This window comes from Pipistrellus hanaki, assembly GCF_964339955.1.
Source record: "Pipistrellus hanaki genome assembly, chromosome: 12".
Lineage (NCBI taxonomy): Eukaryota > Metazoa > Chordata > Mammalia > Chiroptera > Vespertilionidae > Pipistrellus > Pipistrellus hanaki.
The window spans coordinates 20,174,804-20,198,356 of NC_140514.1; the positions used below are offsets into that span (position 1 = coordinate 20,174,804).

A 23,553-nucleotide genomic window follows, 5' to 3' on the forward strand; every position below is an offset into this window, starting at 1 on the left:
TAGACTTCAAAATAGAAGTTTGGTATGGCTAGAATATAGGATGCCATGGGAAAGAACTCATAAGAAGTGAGACTCCATCTCCAGATCATGGAGCACCTTATCCTGGACTTAGTAGGAGTCATCACAGTGACTGACTGTAAGTAATAAAATGACATGATCAATTATCAAGGAGACTAGAGAATGATATGGGGATTCATTCCACAAGAAGTAAATCTAATAAGGCTTAATCATTGTGGAGTCAATACATGGGGATAGGGAAGGTGTCAATGAAATATGAATGAGAAATCTCGAGGAAACAGCAATAGCAATATTCACTAAAGCACAGAACACACAAGGAACAGATATGGGAGGAAAGACTAGACCAATATGCGATGTGATGGATCTGAAGTACCAGTAGTTCAATCAGTGGATATCTAATAGATAGTCTAAGTACAGAAAGAGAAATAATGCCATCATCAGATAGATAGGGCTGATAGCCTGAAAATGGAAGGTCACCAAAAGGAGATTAAAAAATGAGGAAGCAAAAGACTAAGGACAAAACACTCCCAAACATCAACATTTAAGAGATAAACAGAGGAAAAAGGAAGAACCAAAGCCAGTGAGAAAAATTCTAAAGACAAGAAAATCTAGAAAGAGTAATGTCACTGATGCCAAGAAATGAGTCTAAGCAGGCAAAATAGGTGACAGAGTAATATGCCAGAGATCAAGGCCTTGAACATGGATCATCTTACACCTACGTTAAGTGACTAGAAGGAGTTATATACCAGTATATCATTCTTTCTGGGTGATAGAATTAGGATGATTTTTAGTTTACTGCCTTTTCCTGCATTTTGCAATTGTTCCTCATGAGTTATATAATTTAAACATATACGATACAAAAGTTAATAAACAAGACAATGACGGTTTTTGCAGAGGTGACTGTAGTGGGTAAATGAGGGGATGCAAAGTGAGGAAATGAAGGATGGGAGTAAGGACAGGGAAGAGAGATTGGGAAGCATCCTGAGTCCTGGGAAATTTTTATATTTCAGGAGGGAAAGATCGGGCATGCTTAGAGGCTGAGGGACAGAAGATTGCATAGAAAAAGGGTTTAGTGTCCAGGAGAATAAGGGGACAAATACTTCTTTACTTGCTGAGCACAGTGGTGAAGAAGATAAAGTTCTGCTCTCACACAACTTATTTTCTAAGAAAATAGAGAAAAGATAAACAAGTAGTATCAGACAAGTGAGATATGCCATGATAAAACTAAAACAGGGTAGTTTTTTACAGTGTGTTGACATAAGACTTCTCTAAAGAAACAGCATTAAATGACAAGAACTCAACTTTACAAAGAAGGAAAGACCTGTTACCTCTACTTTACAGATGAGACCAAGGATCAAAGAGGCTAGGTAAGATTTTGGAGCAAGTAAATGGAACCCAGGTCTGATGAACACCCAAACCTTTTATAATAGACCAGAGGCCCAGTGCATGAATTCGTGCATAGGTGGGGCCCCTTGGCCTGCCAGGTGACCAGGGTGGATTGGGGCCAGCTGGCTGGGGAGAGACCAAGGGAGGTTAACCAACAAGCCCCAATAGGAGCCCATTGGGGCCCACCAGCCAGGGAGGAGTCGTGGGCGAGCTCCAGGGCATGTCCGGCTCTCTCACCCAATCCCCATCAGCTGGACCCCAGCAGCAAGCTAACCTACCCAAGATGGTCAGTGCGCATCATAGCAACTGGTTGAGCAGTCAACCGATTAGGTTGGACACAGCATATTGTGCTTTTATTACATAGGATACCCTTTCTACTAAATTGTGTTCCCTTTGATTTTTCCCTCAAATGCAACAGTGAAGATGAATGATAGACCCTTCAAGGGATGTTAAGGACTAGACAAATAAGATAACTGGTATAACTGTCTTTGTCAAAAGAACACTTTGAAAGCCAAAGGATGTAGTTCTGCGAAAGCAGAGGCATGAAGGTCAACGACTGAGGCCTAAAGAGAAAATCTAGGCAGGCTCCAGGTTACAAGTAGGCTACATTCCCAAGATTTATAACCAAGTTGTTAAGCAGTCATAAAACATTTCCTCCATTTAATTTTATGCAGGGAGTAGCTTTCCAGGCTGGTCCACAAAGATCCATGTAATCATACTTATTATAACAGTAACTAATAAAGCACTCACTAGGCCGAAACCGGTTTGGATCAATGGATAGAGCGTCGGCTTGGGGACTGAAAGGTCCTGGGTTCGATTCCAGTCAAGGGCATGTACCTTGGTTGCGGGCATATCCCCAGTAGGGGGTGTGCAAGAGGCAGCTGATCGATGACTTTCTCTCATTGATGTTTCTAACTCTATCTCTCTTCCTTTCTCTCTGTAAAAATCAATAAAATATATATATTTTTTAAAAAGCACTCACTAGGTTCCAGGCCCCACAACCCACACTATTACTACTCACACTTTATAACTAAGGAAATAGGCCTGGCTGGAGATACTAAGTAACTTGTCGAATGGCACTATGTAAATAAGTAGAGGTCAGCAGTCCAGCCCTGGCCCATTACAGATTCTTGGCTCTTAGTCTTAGTTCTTATGCTGTCTCTCAAAATACCTTTAAACACTAGTCTTTCAAAGTCAGCTTTTCCCCAATTCCAAAACCTCAGTGCCTATCTCCCCTGCTCAGTGGTCAGGAATACTATTCAAATGAATACTTATTCCCCGCCCCAAAAAGTCTAATACCAAACCTTTTTCTCGATAAACTTCAATCCATGAGGGCATTTTACTCACACCTTTGACACTCACTGAGAATCTAACTTGCCTTTGGAGTCCCCACGGAATGCCTTGCATGTGTTCATTTAATTCATTCATTGACACTTACTGAGCCTAATTGTGACAAGCCCATACCATAATCTCGTCAATACTAGGAAATTCAAGCAAAATCCCAAACTGATCATAGTTAAATGACTATCTCTAAGCTATCCCTAGCTCATTCAAAACTCCCAATCTACTCTCCTCTCCCCACCACCCAACTAAGACTCAAAATCTAAGTCCTAGCTGGTTACTGATCACCAATAACGCGTGCCCATGGGACAGCCCTAACCGGTCAATCCTAAAGAGAGGAACACCCGACCCTCACAGCAGCCTTCCAAGCCCCTCTGAGTTTCGTAGGCCGGAGGTAGCCCGAGGACATGATCCAAGCCGGAAACATGCCATGCCCGCGGCCATGACCTTCGGAAAGCGACCAATCCGATCACCCGAAAAATCTCTGTAGGGAAGCATGGTCCGACGCCCCGGGATGTTTAGCCCTGGAGAGAGGCGAAGTGGGCACTTCGAGGGGGCAGGAGGGACCCATGGTCCTCCAGGGTCAACGACTGATCACCCGGAAGACGCCCACATTGCAAGGTGGGCTGCGGGGCACTCACCCGGGGACCGGCGCGGTGCGATCTGCGGGCAGACAGCGGGCGGCGGGCGGCCTGCCGGGGCTGCCGGCGAGGAGGCGCAGGGAGAGCGGGAGGCGCGGAGCCGCCCCGGCGCGGAGGAGCCAGCGGGCCGGTCGCAGAAGGGCTGCCATGGCTCGGCTGTGCCTAACCCAGGCTGCACGTTCCTCCAGAAGGACAGGAGGAGCACGTGACCTCGGGGTCGCCCGGCGCGGGCGAGACCAAGGCCGAGCGCGCCCGACGCCAGGGGAGGCACGAGTCGATTTTCTCTGGGAAGGTGGAATTACCTCGTACTTCTGGGAGGAGGTACGAGCCCCTACGACACGTTGAACATGACAACAGGGTTCTATATGTTATTTAAGGGAGTTTTGCTTTCCGTCTTCTGACCTTCGTCCCAGATGGTTCAGCCGCTCCACCCCTACGCGTGTTCACTTGGTAGAGTCCGAAGAGGTCGACTCCTCCCAGGTGAACGCCGGAGCTGGACGGGGCCGACTGACGAGAACCCGCGAGAACTCCGCAGAAGGGCCGACCGTGAAGTTCCCGGAGTGCTCAGTGCTCAGTGCTCAGTGCCGGAGCTGGTGCCCCTGGCGTTCGGTGCTGCCGCGCGAACGGACTGGGACGGTCCCACGGCTCTGAGAAACGTGGGACAGGAAAACGTGGAGGACCTTTGCACTCCGCCAGGGGACAGTGTGAAGTGAGGTGACCGGGCTTCCCGATTTTTAACAATGTGTCCCGCGTCCCGCGGCGTTTTTAAAAAAAAGTCCCGATTTTTGGAAAGAATCCTACCCTGCGTCCGCAGGCGATGCCTCGCTTGATGAAATAGCGGAGTCTGACACTTTCAGAGCTTTAACCGAAGTCATCCTCCCCCACTCCCACGCTCCCCTCTTCAAGAAATAATGCACCAGCATCGGAGGTAAGAGCGAGAGGATGATGAAAAGTATCTGGAGCCAAATCTGGGGACAGCATAGGAGGCTCTTGCTGTCACAGGGTTTATAGTCCAGAAAAGTCCCCTGTGCATCGGGAGGACAGGCTTCCACTCCCTCCACACCCCACCTGGCTGCCTCCTTCCCGTTCCCAGGTGAGCGCTCAGAAGTTACCCTTGGAAGGCCTGCCTGGTCATTTCCCCTTTGGCTGTTGAGCTCCCTTGACAGCTCCTTGAAAATGAACTGTGTTGCCAAGACCGGTTTGGCTCAATGGATAGAGCGTCGGCTTGGGGACTGAAAGGACCCGGGTTCGATTCCGGTCAAGGGCATGTACCTTGGTTGCGGGCATGTCCCCAGTAGGGGGTGTGCAAGAGGCAGCTGATCGATGACTCTTTCTCATCGATGTTTCTAGCTTTCTATCTCTCTCCCTTCCTCTCTGTACAAAATCAATAAAATATATTTAAAAAAAAGAAGAAGAAAAAGAACTGTGTACCTTGGTTGCAGGCACATACCCGGTATGTGCAGGGGACAGCTGATAGAGGTTTCTCTCTCGTTGATGTTTCTAACTCTATATCTCTCCCTTCCTCTCTGTAAAAAATCAATAAAGTATAAAAGAAAAAAGGAACATTCATCTTCAAAATTCTGAGCTGGAAGTATGGTATTCAATACCCTGAATGGGAAATTGACAAGATAGAGAACATTATTCTCATTTCACTTAGGTCAATTAAACTTTTTTGGCATCCTAACAGGGCCCCTACCCTTTATGGTTAATCACAGAAGATCAGAAAGTAGAATTGGTCACTCATAATTGTTTGTCCACCTTTTTGGAGTCTTCTCCAATTTTCACATAACTCCATTCAAAATAGTGTGAGCCAATTTACGATAGCTAAGATCTGGAAACAGCCCCAGTGCCCATCAGTAGATGAGTGAATAAAAAAAGCTGTGGTAATTTATACCATGGAATACTATGCAGCAGCAAAAAGGAAGAATATCTTACTCTTGGAGGCAGCATGGAGGGACCTGGAGAGCATCATGCTAAGTGAAATAGGTCAGTTAGAGAAAGACAAGTATCCCATAATCTCACTCATATATGGAATCTAATTAACAAAATAAACTGATGAACGGACTGGATCCAGAGACATGGAAACATGGAACAGAGTGCAGGATCTCGGAGGGAAGGCGTGGGAGAATGGGTGGGAAGATAATTAACCAAAGACCTTGTATGCACATATGCATAACTTATAGACACAGACAATAGGGTGGTGAAGGTCTGGGGTGGGAGGCGGGGGCAGGCTAGAGGGGGTCACTGGGCGGGAAAAGGGGGACATATGTAATACTTTCAACAATAAAGAGTAAAACACACACACAAAACAGTGAGAGCAAAGAACCAAGTGATTGACTTGAGTTTAAAAGCCTATTTTGCTTGCTTTTAGGGGGGTGGGGGTGGGGGGCGGGGGGGGGGCAATGGTATATGTACAAAGATAATTTAATAAAAAAATTTTAAAAATTAAAAATAAAATGAAGAGAGAGAAAAACTTTAGAAACAAAAAATAAACAAACAAACAAATAAATAAATAAATAAATAAAAGCATATTTTGCTTAAAAGACTTAACATTTCAAGCAACAGATTTAATGTTTAGCTGTGATTGTATGTTCTCTTAAGGCAACTTGTCTGATGAATCAAGGGCTTTTTCCATCTGTGATTCCATCTCCATATTCAAATTTATTCATCTATGTAATTCCCAATTATTCAAAAAAATATTCTGCTTTGACTTTTATTTGCACACAGCCCATAATTATCAGTATAAGTGGAGATCCAATTTATCATTGTTATACCCTTCAGCAACACTTCTGTCAAATAATAATTCTTTCATGAGCCCACAAACCAGAAAGACAGATGCAGGGTCATTTACTGTAAGAAAGTAACCAGCACTAACAACAAGGGGTCATTGCTGATATTTTCCCAGTGTTACCATGTGTGAAGGCTGAAAGTTGATGTGTTTCCCACAGGGCAGATAGTGTCTGAATAAATCAATAGTAGTCAAACATAATTGGCATTTCAACATATTATACAACTGAGTCCCTTCAAGACAGAAAACAGTTGTAATCCTTGTAATAGCTGAAAATAAACTTTAGGAAGTCTCATTAACAGTCATCGTTAATTCCTGAAATGTGACATGAATCTCTTAAATTTTCTGGTTAATTGATTTTTGTTTTTTAAGGAACTAGAAAATGCATTTAATTTTCTCTGAGCAATAGATAATGTGGTATTTCTGTTTTAGCTTGTGCCTCTCTTAAGGCTTAAAAATTCATCTTTTAAAAGTTGGACACTTTTAATGTAACTTGCCTTCTGGTAATTTCAGTTTAAGTTGGAGAGGGAGACTAATAAAGCTTAGAGCACTAGTTAAGTATACAATTTTACCTATATATGTTCCCAAAAATTCTAGTTTAGCACTTCTTAGTTGGGATTCAAGAATCTGTATTTTAAGAACTCCACCAGGTGATTCTCATCATGAGAGAAGTTTGGGAAACACTGCCCTAAGCAAAGGTCTGTTGACCAAATGGCTTGGAAATAAGACTTTATACTTATTTATTCTTCTTTGAAAGTCTTATTCAATTCTTCATTACACACTACTGCTATCTCCCCAAATTTAATTGCTGCTCTAGGGGGTTTAGTTCCTCCAACTTCTACAGATCCCATGACATCCTCCTATCTAATAAAAGAGTAATATGTAAATTGGCCATCACTCCAACACACAAGATGTCTGTCCCCATGTGGTCAAAGATGGCTGCCCCCATGTAGACACAAGATGGCCACCACAAGATGGCCAGCAGGGGAGGGCAGTTAAGAGGGACCAGCCTTGCAAGGGAGGGAAGTTGTGGATGATCAGGCCAGCAGGGGAGGGCAGTTGGGAGGAACTAGGCCTGCAAGGGAGGGCAGTTGGGGGCAATCAAGCCTGCAGGGGAGGGCAGTTAGATGTGACCAAGCCAGCAGAGGACGGAAGTTGGGGGTGACCAGGCCTACAAGGAAGGGCAGTTGAGGGGGGGCGGGGAGGGAGAGAGAACACCCAGGCCTACAGGGGAGAGCAGTTCGGGGTGACCAGGCCTGCAGGGGAGGGCAGTTAGGGGCAAACAGGCTGGCAGGGGAGCAGTTAGGTATCAATTTGGCTGGCAGGGGAGTGGTTAAGGGGTGATCAGGCTGACAGGCAGAAGCAGTTAGGGGCAATCAGGAAGGCAGGCAGGCAAGCAGTTGGGAGCCAACAATCATGGATTGTGAGAGGATATCTGATCCTGGTAGTATTGGGCCTCAATGACCAGTCAGACATCTCTTGAAGAGTCCCAGGTTGGAGAGGGTGCAGGCTGGGCTGAGGGACACACATCCCCATGCACGAATTTCATGCAATGGGCCTCTAGTTTTTTACATAAACTTCCCAGGTGATTTTGATACACATCTAATTATAAATTTAGTGAGTGAATTGCATAAATTAACTGATTTCACTTCGAAAGTTGTTCTATGAGATAGATTCTGTTATTAACTCCATTTTATAAATGGAACTGAGGCACAGAAATGCTAAATTGCTCAGGATCACACACACTGCTAGTAAGGGGTTGAGTGAGGTTTGAAACCTGGACAGACTGGTCCCAGAGCCGGTGTATTTAACCTCTACCTTGTACTGTTTTTTGTTTGTTTTGTTTTACTTTTTTTAAATTTAATTTTTTTTAATTTATTGTCAAAAGTTTTATATAAGTCTCCTTTTTCCCCAATTGACACCCCCCTTCCCCAGCCATTCTCTCCCAGGGCAAGCCCCCACCGCCCAGTGCCAGTGTCCATTGGTTATGCTATTATGCATGCATACAAGTCCTTGGGTTGCTCTCTAACCACCTGCCTCCTCCCCTGCCATTTGTCTCTGGATCTATTCTTGTTCATCAAATTATGTTGATCATTATATCCCACATATGAGTGAGATCATGTGATATTTATCTTTCTCTGACTGGTTTATTTCGCTTATCATAATGCTCTCCAGTTCCATCCATGCTGTTGCAAATGGTAAGAGTTCCTTTTTTTAATATAGCATTTTAGTATTCAATTGTGTAGATGTAGTACAGTTTTTTTTAATCCATCGTGTGTTCATGGGCACTTGGGTTGTTTCCAAATCTTAGCTATTGTAAATGGTGCTGCTATGAACATAGGGGTGCATATATTCTTTCTGATTGGTGTTTCTGGTTTCTTCAGATATAGCCCTAGAAGTGGAATCACTGGGTCAAATGGGAGTTCCATTTTTAACTTTTTGAGGAAACTCCATACTGTCTTCCACAGTGGCTGCACCAGCAGTGCAGGAGGGTTCCTTTTTCTCCACATCCTCTCCAGCACTTGCTGTTTGTTGATTTGTTGATGATAGCCAATCTAATAGTTGTGAGATCTCATTGTTGTTTTGATTTGCATCTCTCAGATGATTAGTGACTTTGAGAATGCTTTCATATGTCTCTGGGCATTCTGTATGTCCTCTTCAAAAAGTGTCTATTTACGTCCTTTGCTCATTTTTTTATTGGATCGTTTATCTTCCTTTTGTTAACATGTATGAGTTCTCTGTAAATTTTGGAGATTAAACCCTTATCTGAAATATCATTGGCAAATATATTCTCCCATGCAGTACCTTGTTCTGTTTTAAATAGCAGTCTGGATACAAAGGCACAATATTATAGATGACAATTGCAGGCAGGCCAGTAGAAGATATATTTGGTTCATTTAGGGCAGTGGTCAGCAAACTCATTAGTCAACAGAGCAGCAAACTGCGGCTTCTGAGCCGCATGTGGCTCGCAAGCTGCCATTTGCCGACCATTGATTTAGAGGCTGGCTATTCTGCCTCTCAGGAACTATTCCACCTCAGCCAACACTGATTTCTCTCATTTCTGAACTTCTTATACTCAGCTTAAAATCAGAATCACACAACTTGGCATTTAATTATATCCCCTTTCCTTCTGTTAGTCCTGCCTTCTCAACTGTATCAGAAACTGACTGAGAACTCGGGTTCTGTGTAGAACCTGGTGCAGTGCACCGTTAAGCTATTTGTTGACCAAATTGAAAAGTGCGAAATTGATCTTGGAAACCTGTTACTTATGAATTTTAGATTCATTTAAGGACTGAATTAATGAGGTTGTCATTACATTTTATCAGTTCCTACCCCTTTGCAGTTTCAGATGTTTAACCAGATATTCCTCCCTTCGGTCACATCAGATATCCTTTTGATGTTCTGCACTAGTCAAAGCCAATGTTTATTTTGCTAATCAAATCATTGTGGGAGCATTTCCTCCTTGTCGCTGAGAGCAGCAGCTCTCGAAAGATTTTCCTTTTGAGAAAGCTTCCAGCAAGCCTTTCCTCTTTGACTTTTGTTTATTTCCTAGAAATGTCCATGCTGGGACAAAATTACTTTATCCAGATGCCGGTGATTGAAATGACATTCTAATTATCTGTCTGTGATAAATCATAAAGCTTGTTTGGAAACCCACTTATTGAACTTGTAAATGTTCAGAGGAAAGAGTGGTTTTCTAAGTACTGCTAAAATAAGGTTGGTGTTTGGAAGTGTTGTAGGCTTGATTGCACTGAATTATAAGTTGAATCATTACTAACAACTTCTGGGAGGTTTTCAGTGATTGTTTGATTCAGCTTTACTGACTCTACTGCCCACAGCAACTCTGGCAATGATTCCCCTAAAGGCACAAAAGGGCTGCCCACCTGCAGAAATTCAGGCTGCATTTGCCTGCAGAGTCTGGAAAGATCTAAGGTCTTTGGAGATTAGAAGTGTGTTTTATCCTTGTTTTAATGGCAGTATGAGCCTCTGGCATTTCAAAGTGCAAATCATTAGTGTCCACCCGGGTGATGTTAATCTGTCTGTGTTTCAGTCTCAGGACAACAATCTCTGCCATGTCAGCGCCGCTGATGCCCTTGTGACTTCAGGAAGCTCTGCATTGCCAGCAGGACTTCTCAAAACTGGTTACTAACTGATCCTCAATTCCACCTTTCAGTTATCTTTAAAGAAAGTCTCAAAGCTTGTTTAAAAGGTGGTGCTTCTGTTTGGCATTTTCTAATCTGGGCTGAGAGCAAGCAACGTGTGTGTGTGTGTGTGTGTGTGTGTGTGTGTGTGTGTGTGTGTGTCTACAGTCTCAGTAGAAAGAAGGCTTTTATTTTTAATTTAGGGCTTGAGTCATGCAGTCTGGGGAACTTAAGTTGATGTGATCACATTTAGAAGAAATATGAGCCTTGGGGAGGGAGGAAAGGGAGATGTGAGAATTGCCAGAAAGCTACAAAAACAAGGCACTTGAATGGTTGGAAGGGACTCAGGAAAGCTAGGGGCTTCAGGTGATGCTTGAAACAGGCACGAAGGGTCCGAATCATCAGGACAGCCTATCTTCCTTCATCTTCTTGGAATGACTAAGCTGAACCCCCTGATGTCTGACCTACGGTTTGGTGGAGGGCCAAAGGGGGAGGGGAGTGTTCTCCTTTCATCAGATCAGTCCAGACTTCCCAGTTCGTTCATCTGACATGGAGCCAAGCCATACCGAACAGCTAGTTGACAGTTGTTAAGAGCCTTGGCCTTTTATTTAATCATCAGAAAAAACGTGGCTTGTAGGTGCTGGTACAGTGCCAGATTAATTATTCAGAAACAAGTGCCTGGGACTGGACCAAGTGTTGTCTCATTAGCATGCAAGTGTCCATGCTGGAGTCTGGTTAGAAAGCCACAGAGACTGCAGGAGGGTTTGGTGGGAGGGAAGCAAGGGAAAAATAAAATTAACTTTTCCTGTGTTGTGCTGTGAAATCTCATACTAATAGAATGCCACCCTCCCCGAAATAGAAAACTCTCCAGTAATGCACCCGGGTCCAGACCCTGTTCTGGAATATGCAAGACAGTTATTCTATCAGCCTCCTGCATCTTGGCCCATAAACTAGTCCTACGTTCCTTTTGTGTCTAAGGCCAATCTTCCCACTTCTTTCAAATCTCATCTCCCTTTATGTGTTTTTAAGGACTTCACTCCTGAAATTCTCTCTTCTTTCTCCTGTACACTCAAGTTCCCCTCTCTTCTAAATGATTCCCAACAGTATGCATTTCATCTTAAAAAACAAACAAATGAACAAAAAAACCCTTTAGATTCTACTTCTCCCTCCAGAACACCCACCCCTTTTCCTTCACAATAAAATTCCTAAAAAGAATCGTCTATACTGGTTTTTACCTCTGCTTCATCAGTTTTTGTTCACTTTTGAACTTATTCAAAGCAGACTTTTGTCCCCACCATTCCGTTTAACAATACCTTTATGTTGTCAAATCCAGAGGCGAGTATTCCTCCTGAGTCTATTTTACTGGATTTTCTCCTTTTTTGCAACCTTTAAACATTGCAGGGCCCTGGGCCTTGGGCCTTGGGTTTCTTCTCTCTGCTTTGGCAAACTCCTCTACACTCGTGTTTGTTTTTTTTATACACCATTTCTATAATGATGACATCCAAATTACTATCTCACTTCTGCTCTGAGGTCCCATCTCCATTTCCCACTTGGATATTTAATAGATAGCTCTGATCCAGTCTGCTAATCTCACAGTCTTCCTTCTCAGTAATGACTCTTCTATTCTCTGAATTCCTCAGAGCAAGAACCCAAAGATCATATTTATTCCTTCTTTCTCTCTCACATGATCTATCCAGTCCATCAGCAAGCCCTGTCAACTCCCATCAACAAGCCCCGTCAACTCCACCATCAAAACATACTGCACTTCACACCTCTTGCCACCTGCATCATCACCTCCTACCACGTTCAGCTCTCATCTGGACTACAGGAATGGCCTCCCAACTGCTCATCTACATTCTGTTTTCCACACAGCAACTAAAGACGTATTTTTAACACATAAATCTAATCATTTTATTCCCCTAGTCAAAACTCTTACACCTTTTCCATCACACTCAGAACAAAAATTCAAAGTCCTTACCATGTTTGCATGAGATCCTATGTGATGAGGCCCCTGCTTATTTCTTTAGCCTCACCCCCTTGCTCCCTCCTAGTACCTCTTTCCACACACAGTGGCCTTCCTGTGGTGTCTCTAACACCTAAAGTTGATCTCTCAGATGTCATAGTCCCAGGTTTCACTTAGAATAGCAGCATATCATTAATGAGCTCCTACTGCAGGCAAGTCAATAGATTAGGCATTTTACAGATATTTTTCCTCCTAATTATGACTCCCTCAACATAGATCTTACTATCTTCTTTTTATAAATAAAGGAACTGGGATTCAGAGAGGTTAGGTAATCTGCCCAACATAGCAGAGCTGGATAGTAATAAAGCTTGGATTCACATTTAGGTATGTCTGGTATTAAAGTCTAAACTCTTTCCACTGCATTATGCTACTTCTTTGTGACCAGAATAGGCCAATGCAGACATAATGCCCTTAGTAAAATGTTACTTTTTATGGAGCGAGAAAGAGGCAGAAACAGAGAGAAAAGAAAGGAAGCACTGGTGTCCTAGTTATAAAGCTCATTATAAAGCTGGCTTAAAGGTTTTGAAAGAGATTGCTAAGGAAATTGATCCTGTTAGTAAACTCCTTGAATCTCCAGAAGAGAAATGTGCATGTGGGGGCGGGGAGTAGGGGGGACAGTGGGGTGTGGAGAGTGGGGATACGGTTGTGGGAAGGTTGGGTACAACGTCCTTTCACCTGAGTGATGGAGCCTATAAGGCTGGGAAGCAAGCCCCGGGGAGAGGCTGCAGTGAAGGCTCTCTTTTGTCTCCAAATGCTAATAGTTCTGGATTCAAACTCTTTTCTCTCTTTGACTGGACCCAGAGATGATAAAACAAAAAACTTACAGCATATAATTTTGCATTTACTCGTATAGTAGGCTCACAAAATTTTGTTCTCCCTGACAAGGCTTGGATAATTCTATCAAAATAAATCTCTGAAGGAAAAAAAAAGCTTTCTTATAAAGTCTATGGGAAGTCTTTTCAAGAACAAAAATAACACTTAAAACTCATGTTCTGTATACCTTCTTTTCCTTCTCTCCCTCTCTCTCTCTTTTTTTTAAAGAAGAAATTCTGCCCTTTCTGATAATAGAAAATAAAAAATGTCAGGAGAAAAAATGTCAAAATTTGGCATTCTGCAGAGAGTGGAAATTTCTCCAACACTGCTTTGAATTTTAAAGAGTTTTGGGCACAGTGTTCAGGAATCAGATCTCCACATCGAAATGTGTTCTTTGTCAGAGTCTTTGTACTCATTCATCAGACCTTGACTGAGAATATGACTGTATTAGGGTTTTCTAGAGAATCAGAACCAGATAATATAGCCAGACAGACAGACAGATGAGGATATTTATTATAGGAATTGGTTCATAGGGCTATGGAGGCCAAGAAGTCCAACAAACTACTTACTGTATGCAAGATAGAGAACCAGGAAAACTGATGGTGTAATTTAGTCCAAATCTGAAGAGCTGAGAACTGTAGGATCCAACCCTAATTCAAATCTAAAGATCCAAGAATGGGGGTGGGGGTGGGAGGCTAATAGTGTAAGTCCTGGTCTGAATCCAAAGGCTTGAAGCTCAGGAGCTCCATGATGTCCAAGAGATACTAACTTCACAGTTATAAATTTCTATTTAAATGTACTGACCATATATATTCAGGCCATCCTCCCACTATATAAGTTGGATTTTAAACATTTGCTGTGGACATCAGGTCTCCCACCAGCAGTTCCTGTAGCTTCTTTTTAATTCTTTCCTCTCTGTTTGTATTTCTTAGCTACACACTGAGTGGTTGATTCAAAGTACATTTCTTTTTAAAAAAAAATATATTTTATTGATTTTTGTACAGAGAGGAAGGGAGAGAGATAGAGAGTTAGAAACATCAATGAGAGAGAGTCATAGATCAGCTGCCTCTTGCACATCCCCTACTGGGGATATGCCCGCAACCAAGGTACATGCCCTTGACCGGAATCGAACCAGGGGTCCTTCAGTCCCCAAGCCAACGCTCTATCCATTGAGCCAAACCGGTCTCGGCTCAAAGTACATTTCTTGATCACCTCAGGAAACATGTGTGTCTGGCATTCAATCAGCAGAGCACCTAACCTTGTCCCACATATCTCTGACTTATGCTTTTGTCCATCCTGATTATATGATGTAGATAAGAAAATGTAAAAAGGAGAGGGGAATTGAAGTAGTTGACTGTGTTGAGTTTATTTGTGTGGCTTTTAATGTGTGTGTGTATGTATGTATGTATATATATATATATTATATATATATATATATATATATATATATATATATTTCCAAGTCTGTCAATCTCCAAATTAGAACAATAGTTGTGGTTCTTTCTGATTAGTGAAATGGAAGGTTCTGTCCCCACAATGAGGAACATATTTTATGGACTTGTCTTATTTAGAATTGTAATTGCTCAATGTATCAAAACTCATATTACATTCCATGTACTTTTGTTATGAATCTTTAAGAACAAAACGAAGTGTGAACCTGTAAAAAGTATTGATAGCCAAAACAAGAAAATAAAAGAAAAAGTGTACAGCTATGGGCATTTAGACATAAGCACTCACAAGGACCTTCATTTCAGTTCACCCGTGTCTCAGAGTTAAGAGAAACATCCATGCTCAGTAATGTCAGTACCATGGACAGCGATGCCTTGGCAACATGCTGCATCTCCCAGCAGAGTTAAGACTTGATGTAGTATATCTATCTGCCACACCAAACCAATGGAATGAATCTTATGGTGAATTTCAAAGACTAATCTTTCTACCATTTCTATCAAGATTCCCTTTCTTTGAACTCTCACTAGGAAGAGGAAAGCCCAATATGCCCTTTATTTAGACACTTGGTGTACTGATGTGTGCATGTGTGCATGTTCATATGCACGTGTACAGAAAACAATGTTTTCAAAGAACTAAAACTAATTCTTTCTAAAAATATTGAGGACCCTCGAAGAATAAAATTGGGCTATCTTAAAGTGGTACTTTTGCCCTTCTGAATTCAACTTTTTCTGAATACTAAGACATGGAACTTGGTTGTCCATAGTATTGAGCACCTTAAGACCAGCCAATTATCCCTAGTCTGAAGCCCCTACTTTCCCCTGCTGAGGCCAAGGATAAAAAAGGATACCCGCCCCCCCCAAAAAAAAACAACTGAAGAGGCTGGTTGGCCTAATTTTATGAGTGTATTTTGGATTATTTATTAATTTTCACCTGCATACTTCTCAATCAGGCTTAGGGGCCAAAGCCAGGGTAAAATAGTATTGCTTACTTAATAAAAAAAGAAAGAAAGAAAGAAAGAAAGAAAGAAAGAAAGAAAGAAAGAAAAGGATGCAAAGAAATGTGTAAAGTGATTTAGAACCCATAAAAAGCATCTGCAGTACATCTCCTTTCTTGCAAAAGGGACAGTTCTGTCACTGAGTGGCATTATCAATTTTGCTCTATGGGAGACATTACTCTGGGGGACTACTTTCTGATGCAAAACTTTAGTGGAAAATGCAGTCTTGTTTTAAGTCTTTAGCATGGCATCCATAGGATCTTTTCCCAGTATTTCTCTCCTGGCTGACCATATACTAACGACTATCACCCACTGCTAGGTTATATTTCTCTTATCCAATGCTTTGGCCAAATTAGACTTTATGGGCCTCTGCACCACAAGTCTCACTGTTCCCTCTGCCTGGCATTCCCTAACCACTTCTTATCTTTGCTTTTAAACCCTTTGTTTCCATAGGCTTCTCTCAAAATCACTTTTTTTTTTTTAAAGTTGTTCTGCTGAACCTCAGAAGCTACTGGGCATGTAGGGATAGATAGGAAATAGAAGAACAGGGTTCTGCTTTCCCTTTCAAGCAGAACTGCTTCACCTGGATCAGTTTAAATGTTGGTATGCCACTTAGCAGATTTTATTTTTAACAAAGAAGACTGATGTTCAAGAAATTTTGAAAATTAAGAACTCTTAGAGCCAAATTTTGTGTTTTACCTTATTTATACCCCCTACTCCAACTTGGTCTAGATTTTCTCAGTTAATTTTTTCCATTTATATTTTAGTGAGGTATCTAAACTTCATTTTTTAATAGAGTGGGGTATAGGTAAATAAATAATTAAGTAAATAAGAAGTTGGCATTTGACTTGTAGTGGAAATTGAAGCAGTAATTGAGATCAGCCAGGGAGAGAAGGCAAAATGGGAAGAGACGAGGGCCAATGATGGAACCCCAAGAATAGCAAATTTATGTGATTGGTTAAGGAAGGAGAACCCAGAGAAAGAAAATTAGCAGTGGAAAACATTTTAAGAAAGAGGAGTGGTCAGTAAAAACATGAAAAATACTTCTTATGAGAGATGGAGGGAATAGAATGAGAAGATCAGGGATACCTAGAATTCTTTTAATGTACATTGTTTTGTAGATTTGACTTTGAAACCATATAAATATGTTATCAAACAAAATAATATTTAAAAATCTATCATTAGATTTTTTAAAAATAGAGCACATATATAAATGCATAGTAGTCTGATGTAATCTCTCTAAAGATTTCAGTGATCTTCAGTAATCCTAGCCAAAATATTTCCTTCTTCAATCTTGTTTGTTCCAATAAGAAGTCAAAGAAAAATTGAACAGTTTCCACACAATAGACTTTTTGCATTGGAAGGGAGTTAGTAGAACTTTATCCTGAGCCAATTCCACTTCACTTTTCTCTGAGGTCCACTTTAGTCTGTTTATTTTGTTAAGATTTTCTAGGTTGAAACCTAAGATAGATATAGGGATCTGATTCATAGCAAGAGCATTGTAAATTTGGCTTTTTCTCACAATGAATAGCATCACCAAGAGATTAAAGAGTTTAAAGTTACTTGGAAATTGCCCAGAATGACTGGGGAGATCCCAGGGCAAGTTAATTTTTGTGGATATTGTCTATTCTCTTAACAGAATTTTTATTGGTCAAGACTCCAATGAAGAAAGTGAGCAGTATTGCAATCCCAACAAAGACATTAGCCAACACTACAGGGAACTGTGGCAACAGGCCAGTCTTTACAGCTCCATAATTGGACGTCAGCTACCCCTACAAGAAAGTATGACCTTGGAGAATGTGTTCAGTTTTCTTGACTCAAGGCTAACAACTGAGGACCAAATCTATCACCACTCCCAGCAGCTGGGGAATAACCCCTTTCTTCCTGGAGAGGGTCTGGACCATTCATCACAGCATCCACTGAAACTCCCAAAAATTGTGGAGGCCTATCCCAAGTCAAGACTTTAACTCAAAAGTCCTCTTCTGTCCATTTGCAGTGAATTTCTAGTTCATATTTGCCCATCTCAGTTTATTTCAGAGCATAGTATATTTTCCACAGTCATTGAAATGCAAATAGGAGAGAGATCTGGAAGGATAAGCAATCTGACTGGAAAAAGGGCATAAGGGGCAATTATACCAGAGTGACTTCATTGTCATGGTTTGTTGGCTTAGAGTGGGGACAAAATCAGAACCACATGATGGACCCACTTGAAGTCATTAAGAATGGCTGATAAGTGGGTGCCATATTAGTTCTGGGTCTTCGTCTATCCACTGTATGCCTCCCTTAGAAATATTGAGGGATCATTGAGGAGGAAAGTGAAGAACATGCCCTCACACTTGGACCAACCTTATTCTTCCAGCTGGTCCTCAGGGTCACCCTAATTCTAACCATGGGCCTCCAGTGCAAGTCGAGAGGTGAGACAAAGAAAGCAAATATTTTTTTTAAATGATGATAATATTCCCATTCTCTCTCACCCTGGAGGTTTCTTTTGAAAATCACAGTGATTTAACTTGTTAGCAGTTTAATTCACTTTTTAAAAGATTAACTTGACCAATTATTCATCAGATTTCACCATCTTTGTCAGCTTCAATAAGGATCCTTTGTTACAGTGATTAAAGTGTTTTAATTGTAGCTTCTCTCAGAGCAATAATTCGATCGCACAGTATTTGACGAAACTATGGAAATCATGGAAATGCTTTGACAGCTGAGCTATTCTTGGGAAATGAAAGTAAAGGAATATATGTAACTAACAAAAAGTGTTTTATAGCATATGATTAATATAGATTTTCCTTTTCTGACAGACCTTGTTCTATTGCAGTTCGTGAAACTACTTGCCATGCATGTCAACTTGTCATCCAGAAACTCTCAGGAGGTAGAGATCATTTAACACAGGTGACTGGACTTTTTGGAGTTTGTGACCTCAAACATGCTAGTCATTGTGATAATTATGGCAAATATACTTAAGTCATAGGGAAAGTTAATCAAATTAGCCAGTGTCTATAATAATCATCCAATTTAGGCACTGGATTCTATATTGACCACTCTGTTTCCTACCCAATGCTTCATCTTCACTCATCATCTTCACTCATTTACAACATCAAAAAGGTATCTGTAGAACTACAAAATAATGAATTGTATGTGGCCAATACTAATTTCTAACTTAAAATGTGTTTTAATGTTATTATTATTTTCAGAGAGGAAAAGGGAGGGAGAGAAAGATAGAAACATCCATGATAAGACAATAGCATTGATCGGTTGCCTCCTGCATGCCCCACACTGGGATCAAGCCTCCAACCCAGGCAAGTGACCAGGTTGGGAATCAAACTCTGGCCTCCTGGTTCATAAATCAACATTCAACCACTGAGCCACACCACGGGCAATGTTATTATTTTTTAAAGCACAATGGTTCTAAGCACTTTCAAGTCAGACAGATCTGGAATTGATTTTTGGCTCTATAAGACTGGTGACCTTGGGAGAAATTAGCAGTACTTAGCCTCCCTGAGCCTCAGTCTCCTCATCTCTAAAGTAGGTAGAATAATACCACCTCATAGTAAGGATTAAAATGAGGCATTATATGTAAGACTAAGTAAACATATAATAAATTACTTCTGAAAAAGCTATAGGCCTTTATAGTTTAAGAAAATCATATGTATGTAAGTATTTCTGTTTCTCACAGTTACTCTGATACAAGTAGGCAGGGTGTGCTGCTGTATGGTTGTTTTCACAGAAGAGAAAACTAAGCACAGAGGGGTGTGGTAATCTTGGTAAACATGTCCTAATGTTCATCAACTAACTACTTAATCACGCACAAAGGGTACTTTAAAACCCACAGATGCTTATTTCCATTCCAGTGGGGGTTTTTTTGTGTGTGTTTTTTACTGTAACCTTAGAGGCACCAAGGGCTCTGAATGAGTACAGACATTAGTTGAGAATAGAATAACTAATTCATTATTTGTTGACAAATATTAGCCCCACTGTTGGAATAAATACATCATTAATAGCTAAGAGCTAGGCATTACCTGATTTAATTTATAGAGCAAGCCTGGGGGTAAATGTCACTATTACTGTCCTTTCAATAGCTGGGGACACTGTGGCTTAGAGAGATGAAATAGCTTGTTTGGGAAATTGAAATCCAGGTCTGTACAACTCCAGGGTCTGTGTTTTAACATATGGATTCTGCCTCCTACCAATCCCACTTTACAAAACGTTGTTCTAAAAAGGGAGTGCTTTGAGACCTATGAGGCCGATAGGATAACCAATTACCATGATTAAATTACTGTCCTAGTGGTTCACGCCCCATGACTCAAAAATTTCTTAACTTCTGAATCACAGGTTAGTATACTGTTGTTTTTTCACTTAGCGAACAGCATCAGCTATGAAAAAAGTTTATATGGTCAAATATTTGAAAGTAAATTCTCCCTTGGATAGTCATAATATACATTTAATTTAGAAAATACTATATTTTTAAAAGGTTAATTATGTTAAACCTGATTCATAAGCTTATTTGACCACAGAAACCTTTTTTGTTTTTTTGTTAAAATCAATAACTCTGGGAACCCATTTAGGTTCATTTAAATAATAATTGTGGCCAAATTTATGAAGCACTTAGTATATCACAGACACTGACCTGAGAAATTCCCATATATTAACTTATGTTATAAAACTCCCAGGAGAAAAGTGTTTTCAGAATAATCTTATAAGATAAATGTTTTTCCTAAACAACTTTTCAAACACAAACTAGTGACTGGCAGAATCCAGCTACCTGAATTCAGGTATCTTTATCCAGAACCTGTGCTCTCACAGCTGCCATGGAAGAGCTGATTCAGCATGTCATACTCAAAGATATATCAGATTATTTTCTAAATTAAATATGCAATAAGCATGCTGTAGCAAATTTCTATCCTTATTAAAGTCATCCCTCCGAGGGGAAATAACTGGCAAAACCACCTCCCTGAGTCAGACACTCAACACAATCAAATTTATTTATCTGATATTAATAACTATTTTCCCCTAGAATGCTGTTTAATTCTTAAAATATTTGATCCAGTTATAGACATATACTTCTATTTTGTATCAGACACAGGAGTAACATCCTCTTATCACCCATCTCTTTCCAGGTAATAATCACTTCAGTTTTCCTTCAGATAGATAACAGTTCTCACTTAGAAAGTCGGTTGATCACCCATCTGAAATAGGAAAGATGTTATTTATCCCAATAAGGCAAAAAAAATTTTCCCTCTTCATTGCTTTTTATTCCCCCCACCCCTCTTTTCAATTTTAGGAGGAGCGGTGGCTTGTGGAGTGGCAAAGTTTGGGACTCACTCACTTAACTGAAGATATCCCGGCCTAGAAGAAGGACCAGTAGAAAAAGCAATGCCTCAAAGGTACAGAAAGGCCAAAGAAAGCTTCCAGGGACTGTTACTGCCTTCTTTTTCTTTTGATCCTTTCTCCCCATAGAGCAGCTGTTTTTTAAAGCGTACTTTTCCAAGTTGTTACATTAACAAATGTGCACTGATTTCTTTATCTAAAGACCACCTTGTAGGTGGATGGTGAACTTTTCCTTCATGCCAGGCCTGCTACACTGTCTAATGTCGCAAGTGTCTGCTCACATTAGCTCCCGGAGACTGGAGAGGATTCCGCATGGGGCTTTTCCAGCAGGTTGATTTGACAGATTGAGTCTCCATGCTAGCTCATGGCACTTAGTTAGTCAGCCTTCCTCGGGGAGGAGAATTTAGAGTGCAGCATATTCAGTTTCCAAATCCACTGCTGTCCCCCCAGGAAGCCATGTGTTGCATTATTAAAAGAGATGCCTTCAACCATAGCACCATATTTAAACATTCATCCCCACACACACACACACACAAAAAAAAAAAAAGTGGAGGGGAGGGCACTACACAACAGTGCTCTACACCCTTCACTGTGTTAACTCTTTCTCCTCATATTTCAGCTCTCCCTCAATGAATAGTCTTATAATTTTTGGTGAGCATAAACACTTGCTATTTTGTGAATTTTACCTTTATTTAAAATGGGGCGCTTTTGCATTTACTTGAAATGGCTAGTAAACATTCCCCTGAATTGTAAGATCTTGGGGCTGAGACTAGCGTCTTCTGAATCTCTTCATTTCGCTGAGCTCTTAATTACAAAGTTAAATCCAAAAATCTAGCCGTCAGAAATAGCGATGGCTTATCTGTTACCTACCTGTCCCAGGAGTTCAAAGGAAATGCAAGAATTGGTTCTGAGTTGAAAATTAACATCTCAAACTCATACTTGGATAATTGTAATTTTAGATATTTTTAATTTTAAAATGTATGTCTGGTTTACCTTTAGCTTTCCAAAGGAGAGATTGACAAGAATGCTAGAGAAAAAGAGGAATCCCTTTTAAAGCTGTATGTTGATATAAATATGAAAATGGATTAAATTCTGCTTCCAATTTCCAAACATGTGTACTTCAATGAATATTAAATAGAGCCCCTCTCATCATCATGACTTATTTACTCACCAGAGTTTTATCAAAAAAGGGCCTGGAATTGCTTATGGAGCGTGAAAGTCTCCTGTAATTGAGTTTAGAGTGGTCAATCCACTAAACAGGCCACGGCCCCAGAGACACCCCTGAAACCCACCTGTCAGCTGGTGTTAGATCACAGCTCAAACAAGGCATGGTGCCTGCTCCTGCTAAACACTGGCCCAAAACAAAAAGAGAAGTTGTTCCCCAGGGGATGAGGAAGGGCTGGGGGCAAATCGTGGGGGTTGGGACAGCAGGCGAAAATCTCTCATCTAACAGCTGCCCGATGTCAACTGGTATCATGATCTGAAACTCAGCTTGGGTGAGGAACTGGCGAGGGCCTCACTTGGTAAGGTGTCATTTCTTTATTCTACATCCATTCCGTGGTAGCGTAATTGAGTGGACAAGAAGCTTTTTCATCACGGTTGAGCCACAGAAATCAAAGCCCAGAGTTTCAGTGAGGATAAAGATACTACAGGCAGGAAGGTGCACATCTGAAAATGGAGGGGAGTGTCCAAGTAAGACGTGCTGGATCAGCCAGAGATGAGAGTAGGAACATTTTATGCTAAAGAACTATCATTTGTTTAATAAACACTTATTGTTTACTAGTGCTGATTACTGGATCAGTTGCTGAGTTTATATAGCTAAGGAACTTAAAATGATGTAGTTGGGGAAACACACAGATAAGTCAACTATTACAATACAGTGTGTCAAGGAGCAAAAATATGAGCTTAAAACAATAAGTTAGGAAGACTTCTTGGAGAAAGTGACCTTTAAACTGTTTTTTGTTTGTTTTTAATAGAGTAGGATTTAGCCAGGCAAATGAGAAGAGTAGGATGTGTGTGGGGATGCTGGTATTAATAAGAATAGAGGTACACCATCAAAAGGGATGGTGTGGTACTCTTTTGGGATCCCAGAGCTTGATGTGGCTGGGCCATGTGTGATGGGTTAGAGCAGGGGAGGGGAACATCTGGCCCACAGGCCGCATAAGGCCTGCAAAATCATTTGGTCTGGTCCTGCCAAAGCATTAGGGTGAGTTAATTATAGAGTGAGTTAATTAAACATTTGACCGAATATAGCAGGCCAATTTTTAAGCTGATAATTTTGTATAACCTGAGAATGATGTTATAAATATCCAAATGGTCCTTGGGTTAGAGCCTGAGAGGAATGGGACTATAGCTAGAGAGAAATCTAATGATCAAGGGCTTTGTCAGCTAAAATCAGTCTCAAATTTATCCTGAAAGCCATGGGGAACCAAGGAAGGATTTTAAGCAGAGGAGTGCTGTGGTCAGGTTTGCCTTTTAGAAAGAACAGTTTACCTGTTGTGCATGAATTAAAGGGATGAGGCTGAAAACAGGAAGGCCAAGTGGAAGGCAATTAAAGGAGCTTTTAAGAAAGAGAGGGCAATGGCTCGAATAGGAAAGTCATATGGAGATAGAGAAGGAGGACAGAATGA

At 41.1% G+C, this 23,553-nt stretch overlaps 1 protein-coding gene and 1 long non-coding RNA gene across 2 annotated transcripts in view; one reads left to right on the forward strand and one right to left on the reverse strand.

Moving 5' to 3' along the window:
• The window catches only part of LRPPRC (leucine rich pentatricopeptide repeat containing), a 77,869-nt gene extending 74,278 nt beyond the window's left edge, over positions 1–3,591 (reverse strand). The window contains exon 1 of the mRNA XM_084901472.1: positions 3,387–3,591. Within this exon, the coding sequence (XP_084757598.1) occupies positions 3,387–3,535 (149 nt within the window). The 5' untranslated portion in view covers positions 3,536–3,591. The remainder of the gene's footprint in view (positions 1–3,386) is intronic.
• A 105-nt stretch (positions 3,592–3,696) lies between these two features.
• LOC311631430 lies at positions 3,697–21,957 on the forward strand. The gene is made up of 3 exons (XR_014796582.1): positions 3,697–4,314; positions 18,397–18,487; positions 20,877–21,957. It is a non-coding gene; the product is annotated as an uncharacterized lncRNA (long non-coding RNA).
• The last annotated feature ends 1,596 nt before the right edge of the window (positions 21,958–23,553 follow it).